The sequence below is a fragment of the Coenobita brevimanus genome, chromosome 1, assembly GCF_032717465.1.
Source record: "Coenobita brevimanus isolate Jiangsu-jjx chromosome 1, ASM3271746v2, whole genome shotgun sequence".
Taxonomy (NCBI): domain Eukaryota; kingdom Metazoa; phylum Arthropoda; class Malacostraca; order Decapoda; family Coenobitidae; genus Coenobita; species Coenobita brevimanus.
In genome coordinates, this window is record NC_136954.1 from 19527386 (window position 1) to 19544640 (window position 17255).

General features: G+C 43.8%; 1 protein-coding gene across 1 annotated transcript in view; it reads right to left on the reverse strand.

The window, feature by feature from the left end:
• LOC145391860 (glutamate receptor 1-like) overlaps positions 1-17255 on the reverse strand; it is a 537754-nt gene that overhangs the window by 166504 nt on the left and 353995 nt on the right. Inside the window, exons 9-10 of the mRNA XM_080266379.1 lie at positions 11447-11638; positions 9046-9153 (exon numbers count right to left, since the gene is read on the reverse strand). Coding sequence (XP_080122505.1) covers positions 9046-9153; positions 11447-11638 — 300 coding nt within the window. The remainder of the gene's footprint in view (positions 1-9045; positions 9154-11446; positions 11639-17255) is intronic.

Consider the following 17255-nt stretch of genomic DNA (forward strand, 5'->3'; position numbering starts at 1 on the left):
CTGACCTTGCCATGTGATCCTGATTTTATGTATTTTCGACTGAATACTAGATCAGTCTCTTGGCTGACCCTTAAACCCTGAATAAAAGCCCTAACACCTGGATAAAAACAATAACACCTGAATAAAAACAATAACACCTGAATAAAAGCAATAACACCTGAATAAAAGCAATAACACCTTAAGAAAAGCCATAACACCTGAATAACCCTGAATAAAGTCTCTAACACCTGAATAACCCTGAATAAAGTCTCTAACACCCGAATAACCCTGAATAAAGTCTCTAACACCTGAATAACCCTGAATAAAGTCTCTAACACCTGAATAACCCTGAATAAAGTCTCTAACACCTGAATAACCCTGAATAAAGTCTCTAACACCTGAATAAGCCCTGAATAAGAGCCCTAAAACCTGAATAACCCTGAATAAGAGCCCACACCTGAATAAGAGCCGTAACACCTGAATAATCCCGCTAATAAGAAAATGGGGAATGGGAAGGCACTGAAGAACTTGGCCTTCAGCGTCTTGGCTCTGACGCAAATCCTGAAAAAGACACATCAAAGGACACAAGTTGGAAATCCTACGTATTTTAATTGACGTCTCTTGATCATGAAGAGAGAGAGAGAGAGAGAGAGAGAGAGAGAGAGAGAGAGAGAGAGAGAGAGAGAGAGGTGGGTGGGGTGGTGGGGAGGGGGGATAAAAAGACGAGGCAAAACCCTTCAACACTAAAATACAGGAGAGCAAATGTAGGGTATGCAAGAGCCGCCCCAAACCTCCTGAGTTTACTTCCTCTGCTGGACTACCAAGGCATCACAGTCTATTGGAAAACTTCAATGGGGGAGGAAAGGTGGAGGGAGAGAGGAGGTAGAGAGAGAAGAGGAAGGTCGGGAAGAGGGAGAGAGGATGAGACGAATAAAGTGATGAAGGGAGAGAAGGGCGAGGAAGAGAATATGGATGGAGGGGGGGATGCGTAAGGGGAGAGATGAGTAGGGAAGAAGAGGCTGGGAGTGAGGAAGAGCGGAAGACAAGAGGGAGGAGGGGGATGTAGGGGAAGGAGGGAGGGCAGCGGACAGAGGGAGGGTGGTAGGGAGGGAGAGATGATGAAAGGAGGGAGGGAGAGATAGACTTAGAGAAGGAGGTAAGGCGAAGGGAGAGAAGGAAGAGGCTGGAAGTCCGGCCTTTGATGTCTCTAATGAAGCGTGCTTAGGGAGTGGCGGACACGAAGACGACACAGAAAGTTGGTGCCTGTGTGAAATGTCTTCCTGTTCCCTCTCCTACCACCCCGAGAGGTTGAGTAGGAGACACTCCTAAAAGAGGAATGAACTGGCGACAGATATTGGGAAACAGACAGAAACTGACTGGGGAACGAAGGAAGTCTGTGGACGGAACCGTGAGGGATTGTGGAATTTACCAAGGCTGGAGAGAGAGAGAGAGAGAGAGAGAGAGAGAGAGAGAGAGTGTGTGTGTGTGTGTGTGTGTGTGTGTGTGTGTGTGTGTGTGTGTGTGTGTGTGTGTGTGTGTGTGTGTGTGTGTGATGACCTATCATTTCTGGTATCGTTTCTGCTCCCGTCTCGAGAGGTTAAGCGAGAGACACGGGAGGTGGGACAGAAGAAACAGGCGTGGTGAATATAGCAGAGAAGTGGGAGGAGGGGAATGGGGGGAGGAAAGTGAGAGAGTTTCTGGATGACTTGAAAATTGCAGAGAGAAATTGGTTGCGTGTGTGGAATGTCCATCTCTTTTTAATTCCCGTCTGTCTTCCGGTCCTTGGAGGTTAAGCAGAAGACAGGGGAGGAGAGAAGGAAGAAGTGGACGCAGGGATACTGTGAGACCGGAGAAACTGAAGGAGAATGAGAAGGGAACGGAGGAGAAAAATGGGACAATTTTGAAACACTCGAAACCTACAGGAAAAGTTACTTGGATGTATGGCATGGATTTCTTCGTTCGTCTCTCTTCCCGTCCTGAGAGGTAAGGAGACAAGGAAGGAATAAAAAAAAAGAGTGGGGAAGATAGGAGAAAAGTAGAGGCAGAGAGGAGGGAAATAGGAAATTAAAAACATCGATTCCTGAGGCTGTGGAAAAAGGGGAAGTTGGGAGAGTAAAACTATCGGATTTTTGTGGACAAGTGGAAGGAAATCGGGAGACTGGGGAAGAAGAAAACAGATATGAAAACACTGTGAGAGGAGGAGGAGGAGGAAGAGAAAAACGAGGAGGAGGAGGAGGAGGAGGAGGAGAAAAGATAGAAATGGGAAACTTATTAGATATGAAGATATTGTGAGAGAAGAGGACGAGAAGAAGGAAAAGGAGGAGAGAAGACAGAAACGTTGTTCAATCAATCAATCAATCATTTCCTGTGGCACCCTCGGGGATGCATAGGGCCTCGATGAACTCACACCACCACATCCTATCTTGTGCTAACTCCTCAAGATCTCCCCAACACTCATCTCCAGCTTCCCGTCTCATTGTCCTCACCCACGTCTCTTTTGGCCTTCCTCTACCTCTCCTACCAGGTGCCACCCACCCTGGTGTACCTCGTACTATTCCCTGTCTCCTATACACATGTCCTAGCCACTTCCATCGTGCGAATCTAACATATTCATCGATCGGCTGCACTCCCGTTATTTCTCTAATTCTACTATTTGGTATCCTTTCCCACCACTTAACTCCTAATATTCTTCTAAGTGCTTTATTTTCAAACACCAAGAATTTATTTTCCATAGTTATTAGAAACGTTGTTATAAGGGATTATTCAGAATGAGGAGAAGAAAGACAATTGGAAGAATAAGTGTCTGTGGGGAGGTAAGGAAGAAGAAAAAGGAACCAGGGATGGAAGAGATGAGTGTGATGATGCAGGGAGACAGAAGGCGAAACTGGAAGGAGGGAATACGGAAATGACAAGGGGAGACAACAGAGGAAGCAGAGAAGAGACAATGGAAATTACAAGGGGAGATAACAGGAAACAGAGAAAAGAGACAAAGGAAATTACAAGGGGAGATAACAGAGGAAACAGAGAAAAGAGACAATGGAAATTACAAGGGGAGATAACAGGAAACAGAGAAAAGAGACAAAAGAAATTACAAGGGGAGATAACAGGAAACAGAGAAAAGAGACACAGTATATTACAAGGGGAGATAATAGAGGAAGCAGAGAAAAGAGACAGTGATTAATAATAGTGAGTTCTGAAGTGGTAAGCGTAAGGGACAGAGAGTAAAGGATGGATGAAATAGGTAGAAAGAGGAGAGAGAATGGGAGGGAGGCGAGAGAGGGGGGAGGTGAAAACGATAAGAGAGGGAGGGAGGAAGCGAGTGGAAAGAGAAGGGGGGAAGCGTGAGGAGAGAGAGGCAAAGTTAGCGTATGGAGAGACTACTGAGGCTCTAGACAATAAAAGAAATAGTAAACTAATGAGTAAGTGATTTTGGAGAGCAAAGACCGAGGAAATCAGGAAACACTGAAGTAAGAGATGGGAGGTCAAGGAGTAGAGGGGCAAGAGGGGTGGAGGAATAATAAAAGAGCGATTTGGAAGCACCAGAAATATGATGAGTCGAAAGGGAGTGAAATATGACGAAGAGTGAACTGCAAAAATTATAAACGAGAAATGAGAGAGAGAACTGGGAGAAAACAAGGAGCGGAAGAGAGAGAGAGAGAGAGAGAGAGAGAGAGAGAGGGACGAGAAAATGAAGGAGAGAAGAAGGAAAGTAAGAAAAAGAAAGTAAGAGATTGCGAGAAGTGCAGAGAGAGAGAGAGAGAGAGAGAAAGAGAGACGAAGCGGAAGAGGATAGAGGAATTTATGGAATGAGAGGAAAAAGAAGGAACAGAAATAATGAGAAGGATTGAGACGGAAGGGAAAAAATCTGGAGAGAGGAAGGAAGGGTCGTAAAAATCAACGAGAGAGAGAGAGAGAGAGACAGAGACAGAGACAGAGACAGAGACAGAGACGAAACCAAACGATTGTGAAATTAAGCATATGGAGAAAATTACAGAAGATATCCAAGAAAAATAGGTACGATAAAAGTAATAAAAGAAACAATCATCATCATCATAATTATCACCATCAAGGACAATATCAAACACGATGGAGAAAGTCAAATCCTTAGAGATGAGTGGGTAAAAAAACATGTTTACTTCAAATATGTATGCAACACACACACACACACACACACACACACACACACACACACACACACACACACACACACACACACGCACACACTTATCTACTAGCTGTTTCTCTACCTTTCATCTATTTATCTTCCCTTTCTCTCTCTCTCTTTCTTGAAAATCCGTTCCCGAAGTCCCAAAAGTCCTCCTACGTGCAACCAACCGCGCCACACAGCTCCATATATCACTGTGTGCATTTTCCCCGCATCCCTTTCATGTTAGCTACTGAAATGCCTTATCATGATGTACTTTCTACCCCCTCTCACAACTGGGTGTTCCTTCCACTTATTTTTCCGTCTTTCCTATTTTTCCACTATCCCTGTCTGCTCAACCTGTTTTCACTCCTACGATGGTCTCTCGTACAAGGAATTTTCCACCACGATCTTTTGTGCTCTTGTCCCCGATCAAAGAGATTTTACGTTAGGATTTTTTTTCAGCTTGTATCCTATGCAGTTCCTCAACTTTCCTTCATAGTTTCCTTTATATAACCTTGCGTTTTTTTTTTTTTTTTATCCAACACCCTACGCATTCTATCATCTTTCACTTTACGTATTTTATATCCAACAATCGACCTTTTCGCGGAGACACTTTTAAATATTACGTTTTTTTCTTCTACGGCCGTTTTTCCGTATTACGCATTTTTTCCCTTTCACTAATCCTTTGGGCTGCACTTTTTTCCCATCTCCCACTTTTTTCCATTCGATAATTTTTCCTACTGGGTCTTTTACTTCCCAATTCTCTCACACTGCACATTTTCCCTGCATGTAATCGTTGGTAATTCTGCTACCCTCTCTTATTTCCTTCATGGTCTTTCATTATGAGCTTTTTTCCCTCCCCGAAATTTCAGGATATCCGCATCCATCGCATTAACAGTTGCCATGGGCTACTCAAAGACCCATTAAAAGATAAGATCCTTGATTTCCTTAGGCATTAATGTTTCGCCCACTTCATGGTCTGAGAAAATAAAGACCCTCACCTCTAAATGATGCTTTAATGAACCAATGTGTCAGGCATTCTAGCCATAATTACAATATTTCGCGTTACCTATACTACTGACGGTCACGATGTATGTATGTATAAGTATGTATGTATAAGTATGTAGGTATGGATGTATGTATGTATGTATTAATAAAAAATCCCCTTCCCTGATAAACGCTTTGAAAGGCACCTGTACACACGCACCCACTAGGGAGTCCAGTAGCTGACATTCCGATCTTGGTCCTGACTGATACCCTCTGTGGGGATGCTTTGGCCATTTTTGTGTTCCTGCGACGGCGTCAACATGTCCCTTGCAGGGCAAACATCTTCTATACCGCAAAGATCGAAGACGCTTGTGTAATTCTACAACAGTGCGTATATCATGAGCCTTCACATTTTATCTTCTAATGACTCTTCTTTCTTAAAGACACATGCAAATTACAAGTACATATTTGCAAGTTCTCTGTACCCAATGTTTTCCTCCTCCTCCCTTATCTTCCTTTTCTTTCTTGTCTACATCCTTTTTCGTTCAGTCATCCTCTTCGTTTTTCCGTTCTTTTGTCCTATGCCTTTCTTCTCCCCTCATCTCTCTTGCTTCTCTTCTGTTCTTTCTTCCCATATCGTTTCCCCATCTTCTTTTCTTCTGCTTTTGACCCGTCATGCATACACACCACAATCTGGTCTATTTCACCCTTTCTTCTTCTTCGTATTTCGTCTGCTTCCCTTCGTTTTTCTCTCCCACCCCCCCTCTTCTGTCTTCTTTCATCTGCCTTCTCTTCTCTCCTCCTTCCCTTCTAAGAGTCATCTTACCCTTTCGTCTTCCTTATCTTCTCGTTTCTCCTGTTTCTTCATCTCCTCCTTGATTGTCACTATTCATTCGTCTCCTGTCTCCCATCCGACCTTTCTTTTTTTTTTTTTTTTAATTCACCTCTTTCTTCCTTTTCCGTGTCTCTCTCCTTCTGTCCTCCTTCCTTCTGTACACAGACCATAACCAGGAACCAACACACTTTTTGTCTTCATCTGAACCCTAGACCTCCTCATGTCTGCCTCCCTTTGTATTTTTTTTCTTTGTTTTTCTTCTTATTTATCCTACTTCTTATTCCTCAGTTTTGTGTGTCTCCTCTTTCTCCCTTCCCTGTCTGCCGTCTTCTCCTGCTCCTCGTTTCAGTCCTCTTTCATATTTCTTAATTTCTTCTCTCCTCCTCGTTCATTCCGCATTCTTTGATCTTTACGTTTACCATATATCTACTTTTGCCTCTTTTCCCTCTCGTCTCTCTCCTCTTCGTTTTGTCTTCCCTCTTCACTTCGTCCTGTTCCCTCTTGTTGCGAATATACACCACAGCCTGGAACCACATCAGTCTTCTGTGTTCGTTTCTGTTCTTCCTCCTCTTCAGTTTTCTCTTCCTTTTATTTTCATTTCCCTTCTGTCTCCTCTTCCCTTTCCTCTCTTCTTTCTTTCACTTCCCATGGTCTCTCATCTTCCTTCTTGTGACCCCTTTCTTCTCGCTCTCTTATTTCTTCTTCTTTCTTGTGACCCCTTTCTTCTCGCTCTCTTATTTCTTCTTCTTTCTTGTGACCCCTTTCTTCTCGCTCTCTTATTTCTTCTTCTTTCTTGTGACCCCTTTCTTCTCGCTCTCTTATTTCTTCTTCTTTCTTGTGACCCCTTTCTTCTCGCTCTCTTCTTTCTTCTTCTTTCTTGTGACCCCTTGCTTCTCCTACTCTTGTTTCCCTTTGTACGTACACACAACCTCGGGCCGTCTCTCTCATATGTCTTTATCTCAACCCTCCTCACCCTCACTTCTCCTCCTTGGCTTCTCCTTCATATCATTCATGTCTCCATCTCACATCTTAGTTTCTTTGCTCTTTTTGTCTTCCTCTTCCTGCTCCTCCTCCTCGTTACTAATTCTTCTCATCTCCCCCTTACCTACCTTCTTCTTCTGACCGTTCAATTTAATTCTTGTGTCTTTTCTTTTCCTTTCCACTTCCTCATCCTCGTTTCATCCTCCTCCTCCTTTTACCGAACCCACAGGGGCGGCCAAATTCAGTGTGTGTCCCAAACTATTACTGTCACCCTATCTGTTTTGAATAATGAAACCTGGCAAGACGGAACCGCAGAGTTTTCTGAGCTTTACTTATGGAGTGTGTGTTGAGGGGCGGGGAATGTTGGAGATGGAGTCTGCTGTGTCTGGAATGTGTTTGAGGTGCGTGTGGTGTTCATTTCGGGTATGTCTAAGGGGTGTCTAAAAACAAACGACACCTTCTGTTGTGTTGGGGTGGTAGATACGGTTAGGGTGGATTCTGCCACCAGATGTGTAGATTGTCTTATTCTACTCTCCTTACCTCCCCCTTTTTCCCTTTTCTCTTCACGTTTTTCCTCTCTCTCTCTCTCTCTCTCTCTCTCTCTCTCTCTCTCTCTCCACCTCATGTGCCAATATCACAGTCGTCTCTGATCCTCTCTTCCTTCCTTTTCCTCTTTACCACCCATTTTCAGTTCACGTCTCCCCTTTACCCCCCCCCCTCTCTCTCTCTCCCTCTCTCTCTCTCGTTCTTTCTGTCTGTCTGTCTGTCTGTCTGTCTGTCTCCGTCTGTCTGTCTCTGTCTCTCTCTCTCTCTGTTTTCCCTCTTCTCTACCTCTCTTTCCTCCTCTTCTCTCCCTTTCTTTTCCTCCTTTTCCTTTCTTCTCTTCTCCCCTCAACCTCGTTTTCCTCCTCCTTTCCACTCTTCCTTCCACCAACAATCCACCCTTTATGTGTCCCTATATAAGCCTCACTTGATCCTCTCCTTCCCCCGCTCCTCATAATATTGCCTTTATGTTCTCACCCATGGCCACTTTAGAGTATCACACACACACACACACACACACACACACACACACACACACACACACACACACACACACACACACACACACACACACACACACACACACAAACACACACACACAAACACACACACACACACACACACACACACACACACACACACACACACATCTGAGTACAGGGTGGTCTGTCATTTACATACTCGAGGAGTTAAAAAGGATTCATGGGAGATAACGAGAAACATGAGCGGTAATGAAATAAGAGATATGAAAAGGGAGATAATATTATATTAATGACCCTCTTCCTTAGCAGTAGTTAAAGACCGTCCATCCTCCTCCTTTCGGGTGACGTACTTGAGGGACGTTTGTACAGCCAGGCAGCTTACCCGACCAGTCATATCGGTGCCACCACATGAAGGTATCCCTTTCCAACACCATCCCTTCATTATGATGACATATTTTTTATTCCTGATACGTCTTGGCGACTTTATTAAACTCATGAGAGACTTTTTGGACGGTGATTTCCATTCTGTGTACTGTTATTGCGCGTTTCCTTATCTAGAAAATTCAAGGTTTGGTCAGGATTGTTTTCTTTGTATCACGTTAGGTTAGTCTGTCAGCCAGTTTGGTTAAGTTTAGTAACTGGTAGGTTTGACAGTCAGTCAGGTAATCTGTCAGGTGGGGTTAGGTTGGGATAAGTTAAGTTAGAGTAGAAAATAAGAATGTTCATCCTGAGAAAAGCAAACTTGGCACGGGATGCAAAAATAGTACACAGAACGGAAATCTTAGAACTGGAGATGCTGGCCATAATTACTGTTGTCTCTCTCACTCCGTACTGACAACAATCGTTTGGCGTAATGTGGAGAAAATTAAAACGCAAGGTATTGAACTGAAGATGCTAATCCTCACTTTGACGGTCCCTGTGTTGCAGGTCGAGAGAGAGAGAGAGAGAGAGAGAGAAACTAAACACTCACTACATCCCTTCGACGATCTCGGTGTTTAAGATAATCTCCAACGAAAGAGAGCGAAAATTAAGAAATGAACGACGAGAAAGATAAACGATAAAGCACTATATAAGATAAATTGCACACTCACTTTGACCGTCTCGCTGTTGAGTGTCATTTCCACCACGTCCAGTGAGTACAGCTTCCTCTTACCCTCGTCCGTGAAGCTGATGTTGCCTGTCAGTCCCTCCATCTCAACCTGCAACAACAACACCAAGATAATGCAAGAAACACACCAACAATACCAAGATAATGCAAGAAACACACCAACAATACCAAGATAATGCAAGAAACACACCAACAATACCAAGATAATGCAAGAAACACAACAACAATACCAAGATAATGCAAGAAACACAACAACACCAAGATAATGCAAGAAACACACCAACAATACCAAGATAATGCAAGAAACACAACAACAATACCAAGATAATGCAAGAAACACACCAACAATACCAAGATAATGCAAGAAACACACCAACAATACCAAGATAATGCAAGAAACACAACAACAATACCAAGATAATGCAAGAAACACAACAACAATACCAAGATAATGCAAGAAACACACCAACAATACCAAGATAATGCAAGAAACACAACAACAATACCAAGATAATGCAAATACACCAACAATACCAAGATAATGCAAGAAATACACCAACAATACCAAGATAATGCAAGAAACACACCAACAATACCAAGATAATGCAAGAAACACACCAACAATACCAAGATAATACAAGAAAACACACCAACAATACCAAGATAATGCAAGAAAGACAACAATAATACCAAGATAATACAAGAAAAACATAATACCAAAATAATGCAAGAAAAACAATACCAAAATAATGCAAGAAAAACACAACAACAATACCAAGATAATGCAAGAAACACACCAACAATACCAAGATAATGCAAGAAAACACAACAACAATACCAAGGCACCTATGCCCATTTTACTTTAACGACATAAAACTGACATCTCTTCATCTTGAATGCTGAGCTGTAACAACAGATTAACACTAAAATACGATACTAGTCACGAAGTAGTGTTGTGGAGTGGATACAAAACTTAAGCACTGAACTGTAACAATAGATTAGCAACAGAATATGATGTCAGGCACGAAGTAGTGCTGTGGAGAGGATGCAGAACTTAAGCAGTGTCTTGTTCTGCCACTCACCTACACGAAATGATCTCCAAAGGAACAAAAATCTGGCATGTTATGGTACAGAAGGGTATAGTGCAATAGTTGCCCTCCTTAGCACCACAACATTTCCACAGTGTCACTACTGCATATTACATATCATCTTCAGGTGTCTGACATCATCTTTAGCTATTCTTCCTTGACACTCTTACCCCGATCCATCCTGACACCCTAATATTCCACGCTGACAACCTAATTCTACAACCAGACACCCTAATGTCCCAAAATGACAACCATATTTTACACCCTGACACCCTAATATTCCACGCTGACAACTTAATTCTACAACCAGACACCCTAATGTCCCAAAATGACAACCATATTATACGCCCTGGCACCCTACCCATCATTCCTAGCACTCCAATATTCCACCCAGACAATTAATCCTATAACCTAACACAGACATTCCCACACCATCACTGAAATAACACCTACCTACCCACTTCATGCGCAGCACATACCACACTAAAACGCAGACACAATATCAACGGTGTACGGAACCTACAGGACAACCTCACAGGGGTGGTTTTTTACCTGTGGTCGACGGGTACGCTTGGTCAGGCGTTCCAGGGTTAAGCGATAAGACCACCACCACCACCACCACCACCATCAACAACAAAAACAACAACAACAATAAGAACAACCTCTTGGCACCATAATACTCCATCCTAGAGATATATTTTTCCTCTCTAGCACCCTAACATCTCTACAGTACATATCTAACTCCTCACCCACCTTCCTCAAGACCCTGGTGGTTTTTTGTTATTCACTCCTGACATCCTTCCTGCAAGTCCACCCTAACACCACACTATTCCACAGACACCCTAATTCTACATCCTGACACCCTAACCGCCATTCTTGACACTAATATTCCACCTTGGCATCCAAATACTCCACCCTGGCACCCTAATACCCCACCCTGGCACCCTAATAGCCAACCATGGCACCCTAATACTCCACCATGGCACCCTAATACTCCACCATGGCACCCTAATACTCCACCATGGCACCCTAATACCCCACCCTGACACCCTAATACCCCACCCTGACACCCTAATACCCCAACCTGGCACCCCAATACCCCACCCTGGCACCCCAATACCCCACCCTGACACCCTAATACTCCACCCTGACACCCTAATACCCCACCCTGACACCCTAATACTCCACCCTGACACCCTAATACCCCACCCTGACACCATAACACCCCACCCTGACACCCTAATACTCCACCCTGGCACCCTAACACCCCACCCTGACACCTACTCCTGGACCCACCTTCCTCAAGTGCCTGGTGATCTTCTCGCCGTGCTCCCAGACGCTGTGATCAGCGTCATTACTGTGGCAGCTGATGATCCGCGGCGTCCCCAGCCCAGGAGACTCACCAAACACGTCCACTTTCTTGTGCTTTAGTCTGGTCAGCGCTTCAGCAACCACCCTCAACGCGTCGTAGATCAGTGCTGACTGGGCCTGGGGAAGAGAGGATGGACTGATTTTATGTGCTGCTGCTGAGGAAGAAAAATTATTAGAAAGAAGGAGGAGGAGGAGGAGGACGGCACAATTTAGCATCAAACATTAATGTCGACTGAGCATGTGGAAAAGAAGACAGGTTCAGTGCTGTTGGTGGGTGGTTGAGGCAAAAGAACAATTAAAAGGAAAATAAAGAGATGACCATCTTTTCCTGCTCAAATCATACTTTCCCCGGGAAGACGACCCGCAGCAGTCTAATGGAAATCAAGGTCCCTAACTGCAGGATATAAGGAGGGGAATTAATGCACTGTCAATTTTGAGCTGCAATATAATGCTTGATGATGTACCCAGGCGCTGGAAAAAGGAAGGCGAATTTCTGAAAGTAATATACGAAACCTAAAACACTAAGGCGTTGAAGATGCACGAAGACGTTGAAAATATTATATCAGGGCGTTGAAAATAGTGTATGAATTGTTGAAAGTAATGAACAATGGCGCTGAATATACTATGCAACGACGTTGAAAATAACAAAGATGACGCTGAAAACAACACACAAGGCGCTGAAAATAACACACAAGGCGTCGAAAATAACAATCAAGACGCTGAAAATAATACACAAGGCGCGAAAACAACACATAAGACCTCGCCCCTACTACATCATGGAGAGTCCTAGGTTCTGACCACCTCCCAATCATCATCACTACCAAAACCAGAATCACCCCAGCTGGCCACAAACACACATGCACTAATTATACGACAGCCAACTGGGAGGCCTTTGTAAATGAAACAAAACAACATTTCGAAACACTAAACAGTACACCCATCACAAACATCAACACCCCTGTGCACACTTTCAATACAATTATACAAAACGCAGACAAAAGACACATCCTTACAGGCAACAGAAAGAGACACAACCCAACTTCACACCAGAAATTCAAGGCCTCATCAGACAACGGGACACACTGCGACACTCCCCAACACCCCATACACAAGACAACATACAACAAATACAAGAACTCAACACTCAGATAAACAATAAAATATTAGAACAGCAAACACTAAACTGGAAAAATTACATCCAAACACTTGACCACAAAACAAACATCAGCAAACTCTACAAAACACTAAACAGCATCACACTTTCCAACAGCAACACCACACAATCACACGCTGCCATCACAACAACAGACACCATACCCTCAAACAAACAATAAGCAAACACTCTCATCAATCACTTTTCACAAGTTAGCCATCTAAACCCCCATCCCGAAGACCGACGTATCATCCGACGTAAGAGAGAGTTCCCCACAGACCCAAACTACGCACCTTTCACTTACAACCAGACAAAGCACATCATTAACAACCTCAAGCACTCATCTGCCTGTGGACCAGACAACATAAGCAACATTCACCTTAAACACCTAGGACCACAAGGCATACAAACACTCACCAACATATCAAACTACAGCTACTCACACAACATAATACCCAACATCTGGAAGCATGGCAATATCATCACTATCCCTAAACCCAACAAAGACCCCACGTTACCCTCCTCACATCGCCCCATCACACTCCTCTGCACCCCCTCTAAAGTCACTGAACGACTGGTACTACAACTAGTCACACCTCACATTCCCCTAGCCAAGTCACAACATGGCTTTAGGCCACTACACTCCACAAACACCCTTCTTACAGACCTTACACAGAGAGTTTTCGATGGCATGAATTCAACTAGGCCACCACACAGAACACTCCTAATCACACTAGACATTAGCAAAGCTTTTGATGCCGTTCCCCGCCATAACCTCACAAACAAAATACTCAACACAAACATGCACAATAACACAAAAAGACGGCTGGCAAACTACTGAGCAGGCAGATATGCACACGTAACATTTTCCGGTCAGTCTTCTAACATCAGAAATTTCACAAACGGCGTCCCCCAAGGATCTGTTTTGTCCCCTACACTCTTTAACCTATACATGCATGACGTACCCACACCCCACACACCACAGATACGCGTAACTTCCTATGCAGATGATATAACACTTACATGTGCGCACCAAAACGCAAACACAGCTGCACACATCATTCAACCTTACCTCAACACACTACACGAATGGTTCACCACAAACAGACTCAAAATAACCCCAGCCAAATCTACAGTGACTCTTCTCACAAACTGGACAGCAGAACACAGTCACATCCCACATCTCACCATAAACAACACTCCCCTACCACACACACACACACACACACACACACACACAAAATCCTTGGTGTAACATACAATACATCAATGTCATTTAAACAACACATCACAAACATTAAAAATAAAATAACACCAAGACTCAATGCTTTGAGGTCACTTGCCCATACAACATTCGGACACAACAAAGAAACCACCACCACAGTATACAAACAATACATACGTTCAGTGATGAATTATGCAAGCCCTGCCTGGGCTTCTAACCTCACCAAAACACACTACAACACTCTACAGACCATACAGAACAAGGCCCTAAAAATAATCACAGGCTGCACAGCTACTACACCCACAGACCACCTACATCAAAAAACCAAAGTCCTCAAAGTCAAGGATCACCTAGACATGAGAGGGGCCCAGTTTCTTGCTGCAGCCTCCACAAACCCACAACATCCACTACAGTACATGGCAGCACATCCACCCACACCAAGGAACATCAAGACAACACCCAGCACACGATACCATACACAAATACTGTCATCTCTCCCCCCTCGCCCACCTCAGACCAGCTTCCAGAAGCATATCCACACTCAGATCACTCGCCGCTCCATTCAGTCACTTAAAGACAACACACAGCTGCATTCACGGCCTCCTGACATCCACACTTCTGAATCCTATCTTCCTCGTGAGGACATGGTCCACCAGGCCAGGCTGAGATGTGGGCACCATCCAGCCCTCTTAAGCTACCAGAAGAGGCTGGATGACTCCGTCGCAGATGCCTGTCCAGGATGCAACACAGCACCCCATACTATTAAGCACATTATGGAAGACTCCTTTGCACACAATCACCTACGCCAACAACACAACATCCACTCATTGAGAGCTCTTTGGGAAAGCCCGGTCTCGGCCGTGGCCTTCCTAAGGGACTCGGGGCTGTTCGGCCAGACTGCCTAGGGAACAACTACTGCTACTACTACACATAAGACGTTGAAAATAGTATACAAAGGAACCAAAGACAATGTACTGTACGTAGGAATTGAAAATAATATACAGAGGCGGGGATTATTTTTACTGGGGCAATATGGGAGACTGCCTCTCACTACGATGCTTTTCACTACACTACACTATGATAAACACACACACACACACACACACACACACACACACACACACACACACACACACACACACAACCACAACCACTACACTATGACACACACACACACACACACACACACACACACACACACACACACACACACACACACACACACACACACACACACACACACACACACACAATTCATCATGACACTGGACATTAACATAATCTTCAATCCCTTTGACTTTAATAAACACAAAGCTTGATAAACTGGCATGGAATTAGCATATTTCTGACTTTTATGAACAGCCTAAATGTTGAAAAGTGAAATTGTGAAAACGACCAAGTGAAAATGCATTAATACATTTAATCAGACAGACATTTATATTTTTTGGCAGTATGACAGGCTATATTTTATTCTTCATCAGTCCAACGTGGCAACTGTATTAGAACTGCACGAAGGAGTATTAGTACCCACAATAACCTATGGGCGCGAGGCTGGTGACAGGAAAATGAAAAGTCAAGAGTTACAGTGGTGGAGATGGGAGTCTTGGGAAACATGTGTGTGGAGAATGGAGAGGATGGGAAGTAGTGTGATTCGACTTTAGGTGCCATCTTATAACACTAAAGTGGTAAAGGAGGGCTATATCCAACCCCTCCAATTCGAAAACACATTCTCTCTCTCTCTCTCTCTCTCTCTCTCTCTCTCTCTCTCTCTCTCTCTCTCTCTCTCTCTCTCTCTTATTCTAGGAAACAAATTAAATCGTCCGTCAGTACCAACAACAAAACAGTCCGGAAAGAATAAAGAAGAAAATATCCTCGCACTGAACTGGTAAACTTAGTAAAACTGCCACCATTTCCACCGTGCCACCAGCTTTTCCTCTACAAATTTCCACCACCTGACACCACCAGCAGGTCACTCTACAAGCTGGCCAAACTTGTCATGCAGTTTCGTCACGGTGGGGGAGAGAGGAGGTCTGGGCGAGACGACACAAGGTTTACTGCAGAGGAATTTGTATAGTTCACCAAAGCAAGCCACTAGGAGCGTTGTGTGTGTGTGTTTTTTTTTTTTTTTTTTTTTTTTATGTGTCCGACTCTGGGCATAGGCTTCATAGCCTGCTCTCAAGGCCCAGTAGTCCTCCTACATACCATACACCTCTCTACATGTCACCGCTTCGGCGCTAACACCCACCGTCCATATTGAATACATGCTAGGGTTGTCTCATACAGGACTGGTGTATTGGTATTAGCGGGGGTACTTTTATGACATGTCGGCGGGTCATCTGGTAGATCAGGAAAGTCTGCTTTTATGAAATTCAAATCTTTTAACTGTTCCCTGCCCCAGTCGGGATTCGAACCTGGGTCCATCAGGACTGCAGGCCGCCTCTCTACCGATTCAGCCACCGCCTCCCCCAATGTGTGTGTGTGTGTGTGTGTGTGTGTGTGTGTGTGTGTGTGTGTGTGTGTGTGTGTGTGTGTGTGTGTGTGTGTGTGTGTGTGTGTGAGAAAGAGAGAGAGAGAGAGAGAGAGAGAATCTCCAGTCGTTAACTAGAATATATTATTAAAACTGTGCTCACCATAACAGGTTTAAATTTGTGGTCAATATTACCACATAAAATATAATCAAAACCAAATTGTGCTGGGAAAAAAATAACCTAAAAGTGTTTCTTCAGATTTTTCTTTTAGGTACAACGCCCAGAGGTACCATTTTTTTTCCAGGATGAGAGACAGTGGCCGAGAAAATAAAGAACCCAGTGTTATTTCACCACAACACAGCCACACTATTTTCACACCTCCACTTTTACTCTCTCTCTCTCTCTCTCTCTCTCTCTCTCTCTCCCTCTCTCTTTTTCCCCAAACCTGAGTGGTACATCCTTCCTGATATTCACATTTTTGTCACCTCAACCTTCACACCTTTATGTTCGTATTTCACACCTGGCCGAGTTCACTTCATTTTCCATTTCGAAATTTGCCAGAAGGAAGACCAATTACCCTCACAGGTAACTTTTTAGAGGCAATTAAGTCTATTTCCAGTCCTAAGAGTGTGTGTGTGTGTGTGTGTGTGTGTGTGTGTGTGTGTGTGTGTGTGTGTGTGAGAGAGAGAGAGAGAGAGAGAGAGAGAGAGAGAGAGAGAGAGAGAGAGAGAGAGAAAGAGAGAGAGAGAGAGAGAATGTTGCCATGGTAACTAAAGACAATACCGACATTTAGGTAACAGCAGGGTAATCAAGAAAACCTTAAAATATAATTGTTGAATATAATCGCTTCCTAAAATTAAGTGATATACATAAATGATACATATAAAT